This window comes from Lissotriton vulgaris, chromosome 9 (assembly GCF_964263255.1).
Source record: "Lissotriton vulgaris chromosome 9, aLisVul1.2, whole genome shotgun sequence".
NCBI lineage: Eukaryota > Metazoa > Chordata > Amphibia > Caudata > Salamandridae > Lissotriton > Lissotriton vulgaris.
Window position 1 is genome coordinate 563,332,552 of NC_141697.1, and position 21,905 is coordinate 563,354,456.

The 21,905-nt window shown below is 46.2% G+C and overlaps 1 protein-coding gene across 2 annotated transcripts in view; it reads left to right on the forward strand.

The window, feature by feature from the left end:
- Positions 1–21,905, forward strand: part of LOC147691802 (protein phosphatase 1 regulatory subunit 14A-like) — a 283,304-nt gene that overhangs the window by 166,652 nt on the left and 94,747 nt on the right. For both annotated transcript variants that reach the window (XM_086938095.1, XM_086938094.1), the window contains exons 2-3: positions 1,136–1,216; positions 17,295–17,327. In XM_086938095.1, coding sequence (XP_086794221.1) covers positions 1,136–1,216; positions 17,295–17,327 — 114 coding nt within the window. The remainder of the gene's footprint in view (positions 1–1,135; positions 1,217–17,294; positions 17,328–21,905) is intronic.

Consider the following 21,905-nt stretch of genomic DNA (forward strand, 5'->3'; position numbering starts at 1 on the left):
TGAAAATAACATAATATCGATGTGCTAGTTGGGTGAAATGTTAAACATTTAAAGCAAAAATGCAGAAATCACCTGAACTGCATTCTGGATTGTATAACTTGAATAGAATCTCTAATTGTACATGCAATATTTTCCTCACTCTTGCCTGGTCGATAGAAAATGCAAATAAAGATATAAAAAAAAGAGAATGTGAACAAGTCGTCATGAGCCATAAAAGGTGATGAAATGATGTGACTTGTTTTATATAGATAAGTGTAAACATTTCTGGGTAGGCCGAAAGACTTTTTTTTTTAAAGAATTTAGTTGAAGAATGAAATGGGGAAATTTATCATAAGTGCATTATCAAGATAAATAACAATGTACCTATTTTCCATAGAAAATGGTGAACAATTGTAAACGTGATTATTGTGATTTACAAACATGTTGGCATAGGCACTCTATGTATGGGGTTTTCTCCACCTGAAGTTTCTTTGCAGGACCTTCTGTTCTTATGGTGCATCTAGTCTCTGCAGTGTTTTTGTTGCCAAGACAAGCAATACTTGAATCGGGAATTTTTTTTTTTCCGGTTTGTCGCCGTAGGCTATATTGGAGGATCAAATCTGCGTTAACTAGGTTGTAATATACCTTGCTCTGCTTGGTGGGTTTCAGTATGAAAATGTTGGCCTGCTTGTAGCAGACGTGATGGGATGTTGCAAACGAGCAGTTCTCCGGTAGTATAATGAAATGACTGGTGTTGAACCTTCCATCGAGTTCTTTCAGTTCTTTGAGTGATGTCATTCTTTATTAGTAAGAGTACGGGATGGTGGAACCTCCTTTCAATTTTTGCTCTTAATAATAGTTTCCTAAAGGTAATTTCTGATTTCTTCTTATTGAAAACTTACCTGTTTTGGGAACCTATAGTTATATTTCACCAGAGTGGAGGTCTTTTTTCAGCACTGGGAGGCCCGTTCAGGGGGAGCCAATGCACTATATAAATCCCGGAAAATAGAAATATTAAATCAAGCAATTTATGAGGCTGCAGTTTAAAATTGTATGTGTAGAAACCGTTCTCATATTTGATCCGAAGGATTGTGTATCGATACATGATCGGATACTGTTATCTTAAATCTTTTATGTCCATGTTTCTTTGTCACAGGAATCGGAGATGCCCGATGAAGTAAATATTGATGATCTATTGGACCTTGAAAATAATGAGGAGAGGCGCCGAAAACTCAAGGTAAGAAACTGATTTAGAGACTGTTTTGGTTTTACCTAAAAAGTGAAATGGAGAAGAGGGGTGTAACGTTAATGGATGGTGTTAGATGGCACATTCACAGAAAAATGGGGAGTTTCCGTGTGGAACCTTAATGTTCATAAAACAGCTCTACAGTGTAAGATAGTGGCTATTCCTTTGAATTACTGCACATGACCAAGGGCCATATGTATGAAGGTTTTGTGTTTTTGCATTCGTAAACGCTGCGATTCGGTAAAATTAGCCTTTGCGAATGCAAAATAGCCTTTCATGACGCATGGAAAGCTTTGTAGTCGCAATTATAGGTAATTGCAAACAGCAGCAATTACCTAAAATTGCTAGTACAAATAGGGAATCGCAAATTGCAATTCCCTTTGCATTTGGAAAATGCTTCATACATGTACTAACTGTGCATTTAGGAAAATGCAGTTACCATGGACTTCAAGTCAATTGTAACCATGTGCAAACTTTGAAAAAAGCACTGCTTTTTTTCAAAGTGCCATGTAGCGTGCACACATGCCCCAACGGCAGTGTGCGCTTTACATGTGCACATTTATTTTTTGGGGGTGCTTCACCGGGTGGGGGGGGCTTTTAGGTCCCCCGGGCACCCTTGGCTTTGCATTACATAATTTGTTATTGCCAATTAAAACATCTCAAATTAGCTAATGCAAAACCATTCGCACCAATTAAAACATCTCAAATTAGCTAATGCAAAACCATTCGCACCTACGAACAAATGGAGTAATATTACCTAATAGAGTTGCTATTTACCGAATCGCTATTTGGTAATATTAAGGTATCGCTAAATCTTTGGTGATTACTTACGTACTTAGCATTTTGCAATTACCAAATAGCGATTCTGTAAAAATTGCTATTTGGTGATTACAAAATGCTATTTGGTAATTGCAAAATGCTTATTTGATACATGTGGCCCCAGGATTCTGAACACTGTTTTACGCCATCTGTCTTGCATGTATAAAATGCTTTTTAAGTGTGTTAAGCTAACTAGTTGTCCCGATGCTGGCTTCAAAGTGTTTTGCATAAGAGGCCATTTTAAAGAGACAAATCCTTTTTAGGTCTCACCTGAGACAGCACATGCTGTCTCTTCGAGACATTTAGTAAGTGGCTTTTAAAAGTGCCACCAGAGGCTTTTGGTGGCCTAAAGCTTGCATGTACTTGAGCGTGCACACGCGCATCTGCCTTTCTGTCATGGCTCATTAAGCCTCCAAGCTTGTGAATCATGCTCCCCCCCCCCCCCCCCCCCCGCTGTCTGCTCTCATTACCCCCCTCCCTTCTCCCCCTCCCTTCTCCCCTTCCCTCCTCGTTAGCTTGTTCTGAACTTCGGAAGCATCTGATGTGAGTTCTTCAAGAAGCAATTCAATTCCGACTAAGCCAATGCCGCCTTAGACAGACATTTTCTGGTGCTTGTTCCCGTTTTCATGATTTTAAATCCCTTTTCTATGAATATTTAAAAGTTCTACGGGATTTACTTCAGAGACCTGATGTCCTTTGTTGTAGCAGGAAAAAGAAACAATTATAAAACATTGTATTGCACTTCAAAATTAAAATAATCTAGTCTGACTATTTTGCAGCATCTGTAAACTCTAGTACTAGACATGTTTCAGTGTAAACATAAACGTCTCTTTAGAGCACATTTTTTAGTGGTGCTGTTTTATATCCAATGGGGTAATCTTTGTCTAGTAACCACTGCTCCCTATTTATTCAGACCGCAACATTTCACAACCCTGCCTATATTGTATGTTTTGAGGAACTGATACAGAAGAGCAGAAGGCACTAATGTGATTATTTATCACAAACCTGTGTGTTCAAAGTTACTATGCGTACAGCAACACTGCCATATCTAATGTGCAACGGGCCCTGGTAAAAGTAAGGGAAATGAGTTCCAATTTCTCTCAGCTGAAAAACAAGACCAACCTAACTAGGGTGCAGAAGCCCCTCGGACCCCTGCGCCCTCGTTACTGGTACACTACAGATAATCCACTGACATTGAGGTCCTGGGACACAGAGTACCTATAGGCCACGGCTAGGGCTGCACAGCCTGGTGTAACTCCGTTACCGTTCTAAACTAAATCAGGTATCACTTGCCCATTCTTTTGAAATGTGGTATTGGCACATCAGTCAGGAGCCTGCTCGGGCCGGAAGGCCACATGAGTTCTTCCAAAGTGTCAGGAAAGGCATATCCATTGACATGCCTTCAAGAGTCTGCCTAGAAAATAGTAATTTATTCTATTTTAGATTGTCGGTTTACAGAATTTTTTTTTTTTAAATGTATGTCTGGGCTGAAGCCCGCTCTAATTCGGGGGGTACAAAAGGGGGTGGTGATGGACGGAGCATCTGAATCAATCAAACACTCACACCCAGTCAAAAGATCTGGGTTTAATCCATCACCGTTCTTTAGCCCACTCTGCCACCCCAGTTCAGACATGGCTATATGCAAATCAGTCTGACCCTGTGCCTCATGGGAACAGTCCAGCCCGAACTGCCAAGCCATGTCTTCCCTGGACCGGAAACAAGCTTCCGAGGACCGGTTTCTGGCATTCCAGCTGTCATCAGCCCGGCTTGCTTGAGTCCAGTGGCAAAGTGAGCAAGGGACTCACGTCTGAGCATACCCTGCCACACTTATGGCGGCCAAAAGCGGTACAAAAGGGCATTTCTGGCTGGACTGTTCCCATGAGGCACAGGGTCAGACTGATTTGCATATAGCCATGTCTGAACTGGGGTGGCAGAGTGGGCTAAAGAAAGATGATGGATTAAACCCAGATCTTTTGACTGGGTGTGAGTGTTTGATTGATTCAGATGCTCCGTCCATTACCACCCCCTTTTGTACCTAATTCGGGGGGAGCAGCAGCTTTGCTGCCTTCACACTCAGTCCTGTGTCTAATAATCATGTAGACACATTTTTGTCTAATAATCATGTAGACACGTTTTTGTATTTGTATACACAGTTAAATATTTTTGCACTTGCAAACTATTTTTGAATCAAATCAACCATCCCTAAAATGCATTTGTTCTTCCGTGTAATTCACGTATGATAATAGAAGTTTTGCAGCGTGAATCTTTCTGGATTCACTATGCTGTGCATTATTCCGCGGTCTAGTGGTTGGGTCTGGAATCGTAGTACTCCTTCTTTTTTTTTTTTTTTTTTTTTTTTTTTTTTATTGTAGCCCAGGTGGGAGTCTACGTCCCACCTTTCGGTGTACTTCCTGTGACGTCGGCACGCTTCCTGCGGAAGCTCCCACCTTGGGGCGCCATCTTCGGATTCTTTTTTTCCACGGTTGGGTCTGGATCGTTCCCAAAAGGGCTCCAGAGGTTTGGAGAAAAGACGCAGAGAAGACTTTTTGCACGAAAAGGATTGAGAAGACGACGAGAAACTACACCATCGAGCGGGACGACGAAGAAGAATTCGACGTCCAACGGAGAATGCGCACACAGGGGGCCCCCTGAGCGCAAGAAATGGAAAAGACAACTTTTACATTCTGCCGTAACTGCCACCACAAATATGCGCAGAAGGACCAGCACCCAGTTTGTTCTCGTGGTCGACCGGTAGGCAGAAGTTAAAAAGACTGCTACGCCTGCTCCGCCTTCACACCGAAGACTCTCCGGGTTAGAGAGCGACAAAGAAGGCCCAACTACAACATGCAAGGCCAGGGCCAACCACCATCCCTTCGAGACCTGGGGCTCTTGACCGATGAGGAAGACAACGTCGCCGGTGAAGAAGACTACACGGTCGTAGAGACCGATAAGAAGACTTCTAAAGAGGTAGGACACTCGACGGCCCCTAAAGCCCTGACAGACACTCGCAGGTCTGAGCCAGACTCTCAGCCAGACTCAAGTCAGAGTAAGTCCTCGAAGGGAGCACTGTGCCGAATATTTCGACTCCTGCAGCTGCATCAAAGGATAAACAGCCAGCGGATCCTTCCACAAGGACTTCCAGTGGGGGAAGACAGGCGAATAGCCAAGGTCTACGCACGTTCCCGAAAAGGAACGTTCGGCTTCGAGAGAGAAGGACCCGATGGTCGCTTCGTCTAAAAACGACCCGAAGCCCGTCTCGACTTAGACGTCGAACGGCTGAACATTTTGAAGCCGAGCAGGTCGCCGAAATGGAGAGAAAGAAAAGACTGCTCGAGGCCGAGATGGATAACATCCTGCAGAGGAAAAAGGAGATTGACCAGAAAATGAAGACATTCTCAATTCCGTCAACCGAAGACGCTGGTCATCGAAATAGATGAGGAGGAGGACTTCGACGGCGAAGGACCATCAAAGCCCAGAGATTCTGGAAAATCCTGAGGAAGAAGCCTTTTACTTCGAGGAGGAGGGCGACTATGATCAGAGAATGATCCTCTGCTTGACATCGTAGGGAACACAGGACCTGGAGTGGCAGGACCTCGACACCGAGAGCCTAGAAGAGGCTGTGGACACGTACCCTTCGAGGCCTTTGCCGCCAGATGACATTGGAGTGTACAATATGGTCATCAAGAACGCGGCAACAGCTTTTGGGGTCAAGCTCGATGAGGAAAAACCAAAAGCAGACTCTCTTAAACACTGCTCCCCATGCAAACTAGGAGCCAGTACCTACCCATGCTTGAGTGCCATGGCCCTGGGGAAAGAGGCGTTCAAGGAGCTGGCAACATGCAGATCCATCAGGCCCCGGACAAACAGGAAGTACAAACACTCCTTCAAGGACCCTCCCTACATCCAAGGATCGGTCACGGCAGACTCCATTATTGCAGCGACCGCCAGAAAAAGGGTGAATGTGCCAACCACATCCGGCCCACCGCCTGACCAGGAAAGCAGGAGGATGGACCTAACTGGAAGGAAGATTGAAAGAAATGCCGCAATGCACTGGCACATGGCAAATTCAAACGTGCTGCTGAACAGGCACCAATACCAAATTCTGGACGAGATCGGGCAGCTGATAAAGTACCTCCCTGACTAGTACCAGCAAAGAGCCTCACACCTTGTGGAAGAGGGGAAAAATGTGGTAAATTTGTTCCTCAAAACAGCCTTGCATGGAGCGGACACGTCCAGCAGACTGATGTTGGGCATCACTGGGAGAAGACAAGCCTGGGTCAGGATCTCAGGCTTCAAACCGGAGGTACAACACAACATCCTAAGCACCCCATTCAATGGGGAGACACTGTTTGGGGCACCGGTGGATGAAAAACTCACCCAGCTCAAAAGAGAACGAAACTGCAAGGTCCATGGGGGCCTTACAATTCAGGGGAGCTAAGAGGGGTACCCCATCACGGAGACCGAACGGAAGAGGTGGAAACCAGCCAGGAACATCACACCAGACATTCCAACAGTCACACCATGACGACAGCCAAACATAGCAGGGACAACAAACTTGGCACCACCAGCAAAGGGGCCAGTCCTTTCGTGGGAGAGGGAACAGACTTGAACAAAGAGGGGGCCAACAGCCCACCTCTAAGTGACTCCGTCACGCGATACGTGCCCACCCACAGAAACCCTCCCGGGGTGGAGCACAACAAGACCAAAACAGGGCTACACGATCAAAACATCAACAAACATGTAACGCCAGTAGGAGGCAGGCTAAGTCATTTCTTCCGGGAGTGGAAGAAGATAACCACAGACAATTGGATACTCAACATTATACAGTTCGATACTGCATAAACTGGAAAAGACGCTGCCAAACAGGAAACCAAAAAGTAAGACGAAGTCCGGAATAGAGCTAGAGCTACTTAAAAAGGAAGCGAAGGAACTCCTCAAAGGAGGCCATCGAACCAGTACCATACCGAGAAAGGAACAAGGGAGTGTACTCAACCTACTTCCTGGTACCAAAGGTGGACGAAACACCGAGGCCCATTCTAGACCTAAGGTTCCTAAAAACACAAAAGTTCAAGATGACGCCTCTATAAGAGGTCATTCCTCAGATAAGAGACGGAGACTTCATGGCAACCATAGACCTCAAAGATGCCTACCTACACATCCCAATGAACAGGCGGCACAAACATCTACTAAGATTTACCATCAGCAAAGATCACTACCAGTTCACAGCCCTAGCATTTGGACTAAAATCCGCATCAAGGGTCTTTACAAAGTGCCTTGCAGCAGTGGCTGCGCACCTAAGGTGGGAAGGGATCAATGTATACCCTTACCTAGACGACTGGCTAATAAGGGCAAGTTTGCACAGGACATGCAAGGAGCAGCACAACGTGTGACAGATACGCTGGTGGACCTGGGATTCTCCATTCACTGGGGAAAATCCTCAATGGAACCAGAACAAGTAAAAATCTTCCTAGGAGCAGAGATCAACACCATACAGAGCAAGGTGTTCCCCAGCGAGAAGAGGGCACTGGCCCTGCTGAAGGAGACGCGCCTCTACCAGAAGGGGCGAGCTCTGACAGTGAGGACAGCGAGCAAGGTCATGGGCATGGCCTCCTGCATAAATCTGGTCCCAAATGTACGGCTACACATGAGACCATTCCAGGAATGGCTACAAGAACAATGGTCACAATCTACATGAAGTTGGGAAGATCTAGTGGTTGTAACACACGAAGTGCAGGAAGAGATGTCATGGTGGAACAAGGAAAACCTAACCGAGGGGGAAACCTTTAACACTACCAACCCCAACGGTGACCACACCAGACTCATCTCATAAGGGATGGGGAGCACAAATGAGCAAGCTCAGGGTGAGGGGGTCTGCGAACTCTAGCGGATGCGGTCAAACACATCAACTACTTGGAACTAAAGACAGTGTTCCTCGCCTAGAAAGCCTTCCGGACAAAACTGTACAACCAGAGCGTGTTGATCCAAACAGATAACACAACAACTATGTTCTACATCAACAAGCGGGGAGGAACAGTCAGCCCGACTATCGAACCTAGAACAGGAGATATGGAGATGGGCCATCCCACTAAAAATAGACCTGCTAGCCATACACCTACCAGGGAAGGACAATGTGGAAGCAGACTGGCTCAACAGACAGACATCGGCATCCCACGAGTGGGGGCTCAATACACCGGAAACGCAAAAGCTACTCAGAAGGTGGGAAACACAGACAATAGACCTGTTTGCAACACGGCACAATGCAAAATGCCGAAAATTCGCAGCCAGGGGAAGGATCCCTGGGGAATGCTCTATGGATAAGCTGGTCAAAGACCTTTGTCTACGCTTTTCCCCCCCAATACCCCTGATAGAGTAGTCAACAAGTGCAGAACCAGCAACATGACCCTGATCCTGGTGGCACCACAGTGGTTCAGGCAGACCTGGTACTCTCAGAAAATGGAAATGGCACAAGGCGCTTCCCACAAGTTCGGAAAAAGGAAAGACTTACTCTCCATGCAAAACGGAGAAGTACTACACCCAGAACCAGAGAACCTCAGCCTAGCAGCGTGGCTCCTGAAGACAAAGTTTGCGTACCTGAAATTACCTGAGAGCACCCTACGGGTACTACGAGAGGCAGGAAGACCTAGCACACGAATGTGCTATGTGGCAAAATGGAAGAAGTTTACTCTATGGTGCAGCAGGAAGAAACTACACAAAAAGATGACGAGAGAATCAACGGTGCTAAGGTATCTCACGCACCTGCTGAAGGCAAAACGAAGTTCATCCTCGCTGAGTACACCTAGCAGCGATTGTAGCCTACACGAGCGGAGAAACAGGGAAGAGTTTCTGTACATCACAGGTAGTAAAGAGATTCCTGGAAGGGGAAAAGAGGATCGCACCACCAAAGAGGATGCCGCCACTGGCTTGGAACCTTAACTTAGTCCTAACGGAGCTCATGAAAGCTCCCTTTGAGCCCATTCATAAGGCCTCCCACAAATGCTGACAGTGAAAATCGCTTTCTTGGTAGCAATCGCCTCGCTGCGCAGGGTGAGGGCACTACAGGCGCTGATGCTGCAAGAACCCTACATCCAAATACACAATGATAGGATGGTGATGAGAACTGACCCACACTTTATGCCAAAGGTGGTGTCTAGGTTACCAGACGGTGCAAATACAAGCTTCTTTCCGAAACCGACCACAAGCGCAGAAAGGGCACTGCACACTCTGGACGCTAGAAGGGCAGTAATGCACTACATGGAAAGAACCAAGGAGCACAGAAAAACAAAACAGTTCTTTGTGTCCTTCTCAACCAGTTTCCTGGGTAAACCAGTAACCAAGGGAACCATCGCACGATGGATCGCACAAACGATACAATTCTGCCACAAACAAGCAGACCAAGAACTAGCAGAAGGTGCGCAGGCCCAATCTACTAGGAAGAAAGGAGCAACGATAGCCTTCCTGGCTAACGCACCCATTCAAGACACATGCTTCGCGGCAACTTGGGCTTCAGTGCACACGCTCACTAAGCACTACTGTGTGGATATACAAATGAACAACGAAGCACAAGTAGGACAGAAGGTGCTTCAACATGTATTCAACAACTAACTCATCTTCCACCCACCCACCACAAACATAACAAACCGCTACAAAGTCTATGCACAGCATAGTGAATCCAGAAAGATTCACACAGCAAAACTAATAGTTTCTTACCTGTCGGTGTAGTTTTGCAGCTTGAAGATCTTTCTGGATTCACTAGCGAACCCACCCACCTACACCAGAAAGATGAGGCTGGAGCAGCAGGTGGTAATACAAGGACAATACAGAAACAGACACCTTGAAGGACATAGCAGATAAATCACTTACTTGAACATTGCCAAAGGATTCGCAAACAAAACACAAAACGAGAAAAAAAGGATCCGAAGATGGTACCCCAAGGTGGGAGCTTACGCAGGAAGCGTGCTGACGTCACAGGAAGTACACCGAAAGGTGGGACGTCAACTCCCACCTGGGCTACAAGGAAAAAAAAGAAAAAAACAAAGAAAAGACTACGATTCCGGACCCAACCACTAGACCGCGGAATAATGCACAGCATAAAGATCTTCAAGCTGCAAAACTACACCGACCGGTAAACTATTCGATTCCTCCCTAAAGACCAGATCGTTCCATTGCCTTAGTAACACATAGTTTGCAAGTTTAAGAGTGGTGATGCTTGCCATCAAAATATTTGGAAACCCTTTCATGACTCTTTAAAAGAGAAAGTCATAGGACTACATCTTGGAGGTAGGCAAATTTAGGTCGTAAAGCGTTGCTTATGTATTTTAAAAAGAAGCTATGCCGAACTTAAGTAAGAGTTTTAGTGTATTTAATCGATGCTGAATCATTTTATGAATTATGTTTTTGGCAGCGTTTTCAAAGCATTGTTTTGTGAAAAATGCTTCCTAAAATTGTCTCGGCATATCTGTGTAAGTCTTTTTCATATTATATTAATTGACCATTGTTGGACCTGGGGTCTCCAAGTCACATAGGGTAGCTTGGCACTAAGTAGGAAGGCCTAACTCCAAAGTACATGTGCTAAGTTTGCGTCACACCCTTCAGTAACATAACGTCAATCCACTCAAAAATGACACTACACCAATTCTTTTTTTAGGAAAATAAGAGCTGTTTTATAAAAATACTTTGTTTACTCTCTTATCTTATCACACCGCTTTGTTATTTCTTTTCTTTAAATCACAGGTTTCTCCATTTGTTTAATTACCAGAAACTTAACATTGCACTGCATTTTGATGATCTACTTTCTCCCTCCAATAAATGATCCTAGCAAATCTCACATAGTGCTAAGGTTCCTAGAAAGACACCCTGTAATTCTCTAAAACATTCTCTAGCCTCTTCCTGTCTAGTGAATCAGGTTGATGCCTTGACTTATCAATACAATACTCACATGCACTTTTTGGTAGATTGGGTACAGGCAGTAATACTGTCAGAATGAGTTCCAGTTAATCCTAGTGGAACAGAAGAAGAATTAGTCACTGCCAGGACTCTGACCTTGTGCAGATATCACACGGTTCCCTGGTTTCTGGTCTGTGGTTTCCAGGACCATTTTATGCTTGGCCAGTCTCCTGCCACTAAGGTATGGTTTCTTTTATTAACCACGAACCCCTGACACCTGTTCCCTCTTCACCCGGGATCGTCAGTTGACCCGTTGGCAAGTTTACTGCAGCTGTGTCCCTCCAGAGCCCCAATCCCCCAGCTTACTTGAGGTAGGTAGCAACCATCTATATTCTCTCACTGCCGCCGGGAGTCTTCGTTCTCACCACAGACTCCCGGTGGGAATACATGCCTTCTACTAGCTCCTCACAGCAGCGAGCCGCCTCCGCTGTTGATCCGGTGTGCCAACTGAGGCAGGGGCCTCCTTCCGCTCGTCGGTCGGTGTTCGGTCCTGGAGCGGCGCCTGCCGGGTGAAGCCAAGCCTTTTCCCTCACCAGTCCTGCGCCGCAGAGAAGACACTACCGATCAGCGCCGCCTCACGGAGAGTGTGCGGAAGAGGGGTCACTGCTGTGATACCGCCTACCTCGGGAAAGAGACCTCCCCAGCTTCCTGTCTTGCGCAGCCGGCAGAACACTTCTCTCGGCAATGCCCTCTCCTCCACCACAAGGCCCTCCTCCACCAGGCTTTAGCAAAAGAGCAAATCTCCCCGTTCACCAGACTGAGCCACAGTTCTTCAAAGGGGGGGGATGCTCCCAGGCTCGGCAACAGGACGACCTCCCTGTGCTCCCCGGAACCTGGGATCCTGGGTGAGTGAATAGGGTTGCCACTGTATAGAAACCCTAACAATCCAGTTGTTGTTGGTTGGCGAAAGCGGGGAAACGCCTCAGCCCCTTCTCCTCATACACAACCAGGCAGAGTACCCAGGTCACGCTCACCGCTGCCGTTCTCTCTTGGACTTGTGACACTGAAATCAGTCTTATGAGAAGCTTATCTAAGCAGGCCAGATCTAGAGATCGGGAAGGGGAAAATTAGCCGCCGGCTCTGGAAAGAAGTCAATTTCCTTCCCCCCTCAGCCCCTATCTCAGCTGGGCCAGATCAGCAGTAAGGGAGGCAGATTCTCCGTTCGGGCAGCAGTCCTTAAAGAACCATCAACCCAGACAGGATCACCCTTCCCTAATCACAGCAGTCTGCGCTCCAGTCAGCTCCTCAAAGATGCTTCTCTACCTGGCACCTTCTAAAATGGCTGCCCAACATTCTGCCTTATATAGGCTGACCTCAGGAGGTCCAGAAGGGACCAGAAGGTTCTGGAATGTTCCTATTCTACCCTATGGGTCAAGACTCCATTTTGTGGGTTGTGAATCTAGTCAGGAAGGCGCCAAGGCCTCAAGAAAAGGCTGAGGGCAAAGAGCATCTAACCCCAGGTCAACATCTCAAAAATCCAGTGGACACAAAAATTAAGGGTATTTGAGGGGCAAAAAGGGGACAAAATAAATAATTAAATAGGAGGGACTTCCCAAAGGGCAGACAGGTCTAACACGTGTCCCCCCCCCCAGCTGAAAGTGGGAAGAGCTACCCATCCCCTTGGGTGTCCTCACTAAGGCGGAAATACCTAGAGACACCGTCTGCATTGGTGTGGTCCACTCCAGGCCGATGTTCCACCCGGAAGTCCATTCCCTGTAGGGAGATGGACCATCTCAACAACTTGGGATTTTCCCCCTTAATTTGCATCAGCCAACAAAGAGGTCGATGGTCAGTCTGAACCAGGAAGTGCGAGCCAAACCGGTATGGCCGCAGCTTCTTCAGAGCCCATACCACCGCAAAAGCTTCCCGCTCAATTGCACTCCACTTCTGTTCCCGGGGAAGCAGTCTCCTGGACAGGAAGACTACAGGCTGATCCAGACCCTCTTCATTGAGTTGAATAACACTGCCCCAATGCCATGCTCTGATGCGTCTGTCTGGACAATGAACTCCTTGGAGAAGTCTGGGACCCTCAGGACCGGTGCTGCACACATTGCCCGTTTCAATTTCACAAAGGCTTGCTGACCAGCCTCTGTCCAGATTACCCGTCGAGGTTGTTTCTTGGATGTGAGCTCTGTGAGGGGTGCTACAATAGTGCCATACCCCTTCACAAAGCGACTGTAGTAACCTGTGAGGCCCAGGAATCTCGGACCTTAGTCTGGGTCTTGGGGGGGGTTCCCAGGCCATGTTTGCCTCAATCTTTTCCTGGAGGGGCTGCACTGTTCCCCTACCTACCAAGTGGCCTAGGTACACAACCGACCCCTGCCCAATCTGACATTTGATGGCCTTGATTGTCAAGCCAGCCTGTTTCAGGGCCTGGAGAACAGCTTGCAAGTGACGCAAATGGTCCTCCCAACTGCTGCTGAAGACGGCAATGTCATCCAGGTAAGCAGCGGAGAAAGCCTCCATTCCAGAGAGGACCTGGTTCACCAGCCACTGAAAAGTGGCAGGGGCGTTCTTGAGCCCAAAGGGCATCACACAGAACTGGAAGTGTCCCTCAGGCGTGGAAAAAGCTGACCTTTCTTTTGCTCCATCTGTAAGGGAGATCTTCCAGTACCCTGAAGTAAGGTCAAAGGTACTCCGATATTGGGCAGCTCCCAGCCGGTCAATCAATTCATCCGCCCTAGGGATCAGATGAGCATCAGTCTTGGTTACGGAGTTCAGTCCCTGGTAATCCACACAGAACCTCAGTTCTGGAGTGGTGCCTGGTGCGGCAGCTTTTGGTACCAAAACCACCGGACTGGACCAGGGGCTACTGGAAGGTTCAATGACTCCTAGCTCCAGCATCTTGGTAACCTCACCGTGGATGCTGGCCTTCACCTTGTCTGACAGCCGGTAGGTCTTTGACTTCACTGGTGGGCTGTCTCCTGTATCCACATCATGGGTACACAGGTGGGTCCTTCCCGGGACAAGGGAGAACAACGTAGAGTACTGTTCCAATATCTGGCGGCAGTCCTCCCGCTGCTCAGGAGTTAGGGATGGGGAGAGAATCACTCCCTCCACCGACCCATCCTTTTCCTGAGACGAAAAAAGGTCAGGGAGAGGTTCGCTTTCCGCTTCCTCTCCTCCATCAGTCACCATCATCAAGATGACCTCGGGCCTCTCATGGTGGGGTTTGAGGCGATTAGCATGCAACACCCGTAGGGGCTGTTGAGGGGTCTTAAGATCCACCAGGTAGGTGGCCTTAACCTTCTTCTCCAATACCTCAAAGGGGCCTGTCCAGCGATCCTGGCCAGGCTCCAACTCCACTGGGTGAGCATTGTGGTCATACCACTCTTTCATTACCGCTTGACTGGCTTCCAAGTTGTCAGAAGCTTGCTTCCACAACTTTGCCATTTGGCTCCGGAAGGCCAGCATGTAGCTCACCACATCCTGGGGAGGCTTTCTGGGAGACTTTTCCCATCCATCCTTCACCAGGCTGAGAGGTCCACGCACAAGGTGCCCGTACAGTAGCTCAAAGGGGCTGAAGCCCACTCCCTTCTGCAGCACTTTTCTGTAGGAGAATAGCAAACAGGGTAGGAGGATGTCCCATTTCCTCCGCAGGCTCTCAGGCAGACTTCTTATCATGCCTTTCAAGGTCTTGTGGAACCTTTCTACCAGTCCATTGGACTGGGGGTGGTATGGAGTGGTGAACCGGTAGGTCACTACACACTCCTTCCACATTGCCTGCCCGCATTTATGCTGACATGAAGTTGGTCCCCCTGTGTGACACAACTTCCTTGGGGAAACCCACTCGATGCTGAATCATTTTATGAATTATGTTTTTGGCAGCGTTTTCAAAGCATTGTGTGAAAAATGCTTCCTAAAATTGTCTCGGCATATCTGTGTAAGTCTTTTTCATATTATATTAATTGACCATCAAGAGCGTTGGCTCAAATGCACAATAAAGCTGGATGGGGGAACCAAACAACTACTGGCAAGGTTCAAGTTTATCTGATGTACTTGCATGTGTTGGCATCCACAGCACCACAGGCTGCAGTACCATAACAAGACACACATGGTGCTATGCAAGTTTGAATAGAAATGTTTATGGTGATTTTATTAGTGAAATGAATGCCATCACTCCTAAGTAAAATAGGTGTCATGCACACAGCAACATCATTTTAGAGTAGTTTCTCGAACCTTTAAACCCTTCTCTCATAATAACAATAATAATATTATTAAGTAGATAAACAAATAAAAAAAATATATATAATACTATTACTATTCAGTCTATAATGAATGTTCAGAACTCTCAAATATTTATTACTGCATAAGCAACATCAAAGTGGAAATACGGCTAGCTCTGTGCTTTTAATTAGTGGGATAAAGCCGCCACTGAAGTTCCAACTCTTCAAACATGTCTTTACTTTATTGCTTATGTTGAGCTACTTTTCGGATATGAAGTAGCCCTATCAGTAGCTGAAAAATAGCTGAACGCCTACATTTGTAATTCCCTCTAGGAATACATTCATGCAGGCTCTAATAAGCTTTTCAGTGGCCTAAAGAAAAATAATTTAAGGAGAAGCACTTATCTAATAGCATATTGGGAGACCGATATTATTCACAGCCTTTATATCTTTGAACGTAACACTTTGTATAAAGACAAAATATAACCAGCATTGGCATAGCCAATGGGTCTTGCCTTTGGGACCTTATAAGTATTTAGTTATGCAGCACAATATCCTTGGTGCAACAACATCAACTGTCCCTCTTGCTGTCTGCTCACACTACCCCCTTCCCTTCTCCAACTCCCTCCTCGTTAGCTTGTTCTTAACTTCGGAAGCATCGGATGTGAATTCTTCAAGGAGCAATTCACTTCCGACTAAGCCAATGCCACCTCCGACAGTAGACATTTTCTGGTGCTTGTTCCTGTTTTCATTGGTTCCATGGACCTAGCTCATGTTACTGTTTGCTTAGGTTGCACGTTTTATGGCCACCTTATCTTTTAGTATTGTATGCTCCGGCCAGACTTCGGTGTCAGAGCACACTTTAACCCTCTACACCCTAGCACAAAGCCATAGAGTGCGAGCAACAAATGACGCCAACACACAGTCCTTTGTGGCTACATAGACTTTCGAGTAACACTGCAACTGGAGTTTCACCCACTACCTCTCGTTTTTAAAGTGGAATTGCCAGATGATGTCCAAGTATTTAAGAAGCCCCAAAGCTTTCGTAATTGTAGCCTTTGTGTGGAAATCCTGGGCAGGACGGATTTGAGCGGCGTCCTCTGGCATATGAATGTGTTACCCCTCCCTTGTGAGAAGTTTTAAGGTATCGATTGCTATAACAGGCAATTGCTGTTTTGCCATCAGTTTAATCCCTTGCATTGTAACTACACTTGTGAAACAGTAACATTTCACAGACTGCCTTCCGAGTGCGTAAGCTTGAATGGAGCCTCCCGCCACCCTTCTGGTTTTGAAACAAGTACCCGGAGGCAACACTCAATGTTTTGCACATTGACCCTTTAATAATGCAACGTTCGAGCAACTTCAGAATTATGCGGATCTGTAGGGATACGCCACTGCATAAAGGATGTAGGGAATATTGGCTGTGAGTTGCCTTTTCACTTGCCTACCTTTAGTTGTGTGAAACTCACTAGTACCAGCATGCTGCACAGAGGATGGACGCATTCTTTAAGTTGCAGCTCTTTTGCTGTTTCTTACACACTCACCTAGCACTATTTTCATGCACAACAAGCATTGGCATAGCCAATAGGTCTTGTCTTTGGGACATTTTAAGTGTTTGTGCAACAATATTGACTGTTGTATGGTTAAAGGATATTGTGCTGCATAACTAAATACTTTTTAAGGTCCCAAAAGCGAGACCTATTGGCTATGCCAATGCTTGTTATAGATGTGGCCCATGCTGGGTTGCCTTGTGGTCTTCATACTGGACCATTATTGGCTTTAGTTAATTAGGTTTTTTACAGGCAGTTGTACCTCTTTCTTGTCTGCTTCTGCACCCTCCTAAAGTGGCGGAGATGACAAAAGAAAAACCTTTGACAATTCAGAAGTGTAGCTTAGACTGTTTTTGTTCCCTGAATGAGGCCTCAGTAAAACAGGATCCACGTTTGCCCTCTGAGTCAACGCTTTAGTCATTCGCTTAGTAACTATTCAAGTTGTACTACTGCAGTTTCATATTTTATTGTAAATCTTGGTATGTTACTTGTGCACAATTCATAAAATACTTCTGATAGCCAGACAGTAGTGTTTGAATATTGAACGAAAGCCTTCTGTCCTACCACCTTTAATGATTTTTATTATTTCAGGTAATCTTGGAGTCCTGCAGCAACAACACAGAGGTAAGTGGCTGATCTGCTTCTCTGGTTAAGATCTTGTCCTGCAATATTGTGATTGGAGTTGAATGCGTTGCACACTTTGGCTATGCTTTAGCTGTTACAGGTCCCTTCGTACCCAAGATGTCCTTGCGTCAAATGTGGAAACTTTGCCTCTTATGAACAGTGACTTGCAGCTGGCAATCACTGCTGTGCTTCACTACTTGCAATGGCTGCCTTTTTGAGCCCAGGGCCGAGCGTAAGGCAATGATCAGCTCTGACTCCTGAGGAAATATAAATTTTATGGTCAAGTTGTGTTCCCTAGCGCGTACCCCACCGACTCCATGTACCAGCTTAAAGTGCATGTAACTTCCCTCCTGTGTCAGTTATGAAGACGCAAATACATTTGCGTCCAACGTTAACTTGTCCTCTTTCAGATCCACCCTGAATGGATTAAATAGCCCGTTCCTAAGTATGCTATGCCAACGTCTTTTTGTAGTGTACTTTACATGTTTTCCTGCTCTGGCAAAGTAGGCCCTGAATTTCTGCCATCGAGCCTCTTTTCTGGCTTCTGACTCGGACAGCCTCAGCCCAGGCTGCTTCTGTACCCGTGAACTCTGACTTACTTCCAGCGCGGCCCATCGCGCTCAGCTCAGCCTGCTTTCTGCCAAGTCTGACTATAACCTTCGAGTTATCTGTTCCGCTCTTCGAAAATGCATTCCTGCCTACTAGCTCCAGTAAACCTTCTCCCCAGCTGCAGAGCCAAAGGGCCGACCTGTCTCAGTGCAAGTAATTCATAGCTTCTGTTGCCATGCTTCCATGGAAGGCCCCTTGCCCCCACGCTTCTCATGCAGACACTTAGGCGCTTATACACGCATCCACAGTTAGTATAGAATGGCTTCTACCCTAGAGACCTTTCCGTCCAGATAATATGGTTCCTAAACACCAGATATCAGATATGATAGAAGTACAAGTTGATCTGACATGCCAGACTTCTGTCTCTTTCCGTCAGTGTAAATGTCAAGTCCCCTGCACCCCTCCAGTTTCACGTCTATCACACGTCATGCAGCTGCGCGCGCATCCAAGCTTCCGATTTCTGCTGACATTGCAACATTTCTGTTAGTGCCACCCCTTTGTGACACCCATCCGTGACGTTTCTAGCACACACCTCCAGTTCACGCCTAGTCCACGCCTTCTGATTACGTACTAGTAACACGTGTATACTGTTATCTTGTCTTCTCTCAGCTGTTACGCCTACTATACTGTTTCTTATGACATGAATTAAGTATATAAGCTATGTACTGTCAATAAAATGTAGCGCGCTCTATCCCTTCTTCCACCCCTGCGGTGGGAAGAACATGATATTATGGTCCTGACCATTCCTTTTTGAGGAATAAAACCCCTAAGAACTCTAACACCACGGACTCTGGTTCTTTCTTTCCGATTTGAGTTATTATTGATTAAGTACTTACCTGCATAGAAATTAAGAGAGTAAATTATATATTTACGACATTTTGGCGCCCGAATAGGGACCCCTCCCCCACCTCACGCGCCGGTTGGTGCGTTGCAAGCTATGTCCCCTGCCATCAGTTAGATGGAAACTACGCGTACCGGCAGGATTTCCTGCATCTCCCTCTGACCCACGGAGGTGACGAAGACTGCGATCAGTGCCCAGACGAGGCGGTGAGGAGTGCGGAGGATCCCGACCAGAGCCTAGCCGAAAGAAGCAAGGTCCGAGGTGTCAAGAGGCCCACCAGGTTTCCGAAGTTTTCCGAAGTCGAGCCGAGTCGAGTCCAGTCGAGTTTTCCGAGGCCTTCTGTTTCCGTGCTTCCCGGTGAGTACCATTGCTGGGACGTATCTAGACGGGTTTGGGTACACAAGTCCGGTCTGCACTGTTTCTAGGCAGTGTATCTGTACTGTTTAGCAGTATATCTAGTATTCTGAATTTCTGAATTTCTGCACTGTTACATCAGTGTATCTGTACTGTTTAGCAGTACATCCAGTATAGGGGGTAGTCATTTATGTCTCAAATGTCTTTTTCATGTGATTAATGTCGTGATATGAATGTGACCGTTTTTATGTGCATTATTGTGTTTCTTGTATAAACTAGCTGTATCCAGTATTAAGTAGTAAGGATTGAGCATTCAGTAATAAGTAAACAAGATGCCGTTTTTCAACAAGCTAAAGCAGATAGGAACTAGGAAAGGGATACTGGAGGAAGAAATTCCTATTCCCCCTAGGGACACTCCAGGTAACTTTATGTATCACAAACATGGCATAGACGCCATATTGTATCTAGAGTTATGGGCCGACTATACCAAGCATCTAGACGAAAGACACAGATGGCCCGTTACCGGAACATGGGATGCCGAGTGCATCATGAAGGTAGAGGAAGTGCTATGGAAGAAGAAAGCTAGACAATCTCAGAAAGACGCCATAGAATTTTGGCGTAAGGAATCACACAAGCGTGCTGAGAAAGCACTCCGTAGAGAAGACAGACTTAAAGAATCAGAAAAAGCACAAGAAAACGAATTAGTTACTGAAGGGATCCGAGTGAAAACAGAACAAATAGATCGTGCCCGAAACAATCTCGTGAACGGTATGTATCTCGCGGCCGAGGGTACCCCTGAGGCCCTATCAGAAACACCGAAAAACTTACCGCCGCCATTAATTCCAACTAAAGTAATGCATAAGACTACTAAAGACATATTCCTAAATTCTTATCTAGAGGACGTAGCACCGGCTTACACCAATCTGCCTGTTCGTACCTTGTCTACCGACAGAGACGGGGGTGGTAACACGCCCCCAGATCATGTTCCGCCGGTACCGCGACAGACCTCCCCCGTTCCGCCAGCCCCACCACTTCCCGCCAAAATTGACCTACCGAAACCACGTCTACCTGATCCTACTAAACGACAAATTCAAGTTCAGATACAGACTCCACAGGGAGATAATGCCCAAGCCTCCGCTTCAGGAGGTGCGACCGCGGGTCTACGGACCCCGCCATTAACACACAGATTCAATCTCAGGGATGTGCAGAGTCCTCTCACGTTCAGGTCACCCCGACTTGACGCATTAAAAGAAAACCTTTCAGTTTGCAGATATGATCCAGTACCCGGAAAAGACGATCTAATGATATTGGCATCTCTACGGTTAAGATCTGCTACTGATATCTTGCTATGCTATGTAGGAATGAAGGACTGTCTAGATAGAATATATGAGTTTGTTCAGACAGGGAAAGACCCTGACAGTATCAAGGATGCCATGGAGAAACAGAAAGTTGATGTTCAAGCACAGCTACTACGATTTTTCATAAATTGTCTAATAAGAGAACGAGACAGGCCTGGAACAGATCAGAGTGAATTAGATGCACTGAACAAGTGGGGTCAAAATATAGCTGAAGGAAAACATGACAAGGGGACTTGCATAGCCAGTATGTACAAGAAAATTAGAAAAGCAGTGATAGCAGTACACCAAAAAGAGAAAGAAAAAGCTTCCTCCGAGGAGGAAAAAGAACTTGAAGAACCAGAAAGGACTACAGATACTATAGCGTATGTAGGTAAGGGAACTTACCTTAGGAAGGGCATCCGTCCGGAAAACAAGAGTTTTTCTCTCTGCTTTAACAAACCCGAATTCTTCTGAACATCAGTTCCAGGAGACTGATAAAAGACTACGAGAAAGAATGGGGTACCATGTACTCAATTCAATGGATGAACAAGAATTAGCCCGGTCAGCCATATTATGGGTTGAAAATCCAGACATATATAATGATGATACCTTAGCACAGACATTTCTGAACCTTTCCCCAGACGAACAGAAATTAGCAGGTGTATACATGATTCAGCACCTCCTCACGAAATACAGAAACCAACATTCCGATCCAGGTCCCTTACACGAAACATTAGAAGCATTACTCATGGATAGATGGAGAGGTTTCAGTACCAAGTTAATACAAATAATTCTAGAACAACGACATAAATATAACACTTTCGTAAGCCCTGAATATGTTCCCGCCCCGCCTTCAGAAAGGAAAATGTACCACATGCAATGCGGCAGTGGCATTGAAAGCCAGAACCCCTTACGAGAAGTACACCCAGTTATGGGTGCGGATCACCTCTTGAAACGTGTATATGTACACACGCCACTGACAAAGTTAGAACTGTTAGAAATGAAGAAACTAGTCCCGTGTCATGATAAAGATCCTGCAGGTTTTCACAGAGAGCTTAAAGACATGTTACTAATGGGGGATTACACGTATGAGGATATCATGAAAATGTTGAAGGTGCTGTTGCCTACGGGCATCTACGAAAAATTAAAGGAAAAAGAATGGGAGGTGGGGGACACAAAGATTGTATGGGCAGAAATAGAAGACGAAGAAAGCAAACGAGTCCCAGGGGTAGGCCTTGGGGATAAGACTAAAGCATTACCCGGTTTGATAGTACAGGTCCTGCCAAGATTATTGACAACTAGAAAGGAAGACTGGGACGCCATCTCGTCCTGTAAACAGAAACATGATGAAGATACTAGTGACTTCTATTCAAGATTCGAGAAATGTTTCATTATTAATAGTGGCCTGAAACCAAGTAGCGAGTCATATCCACACCT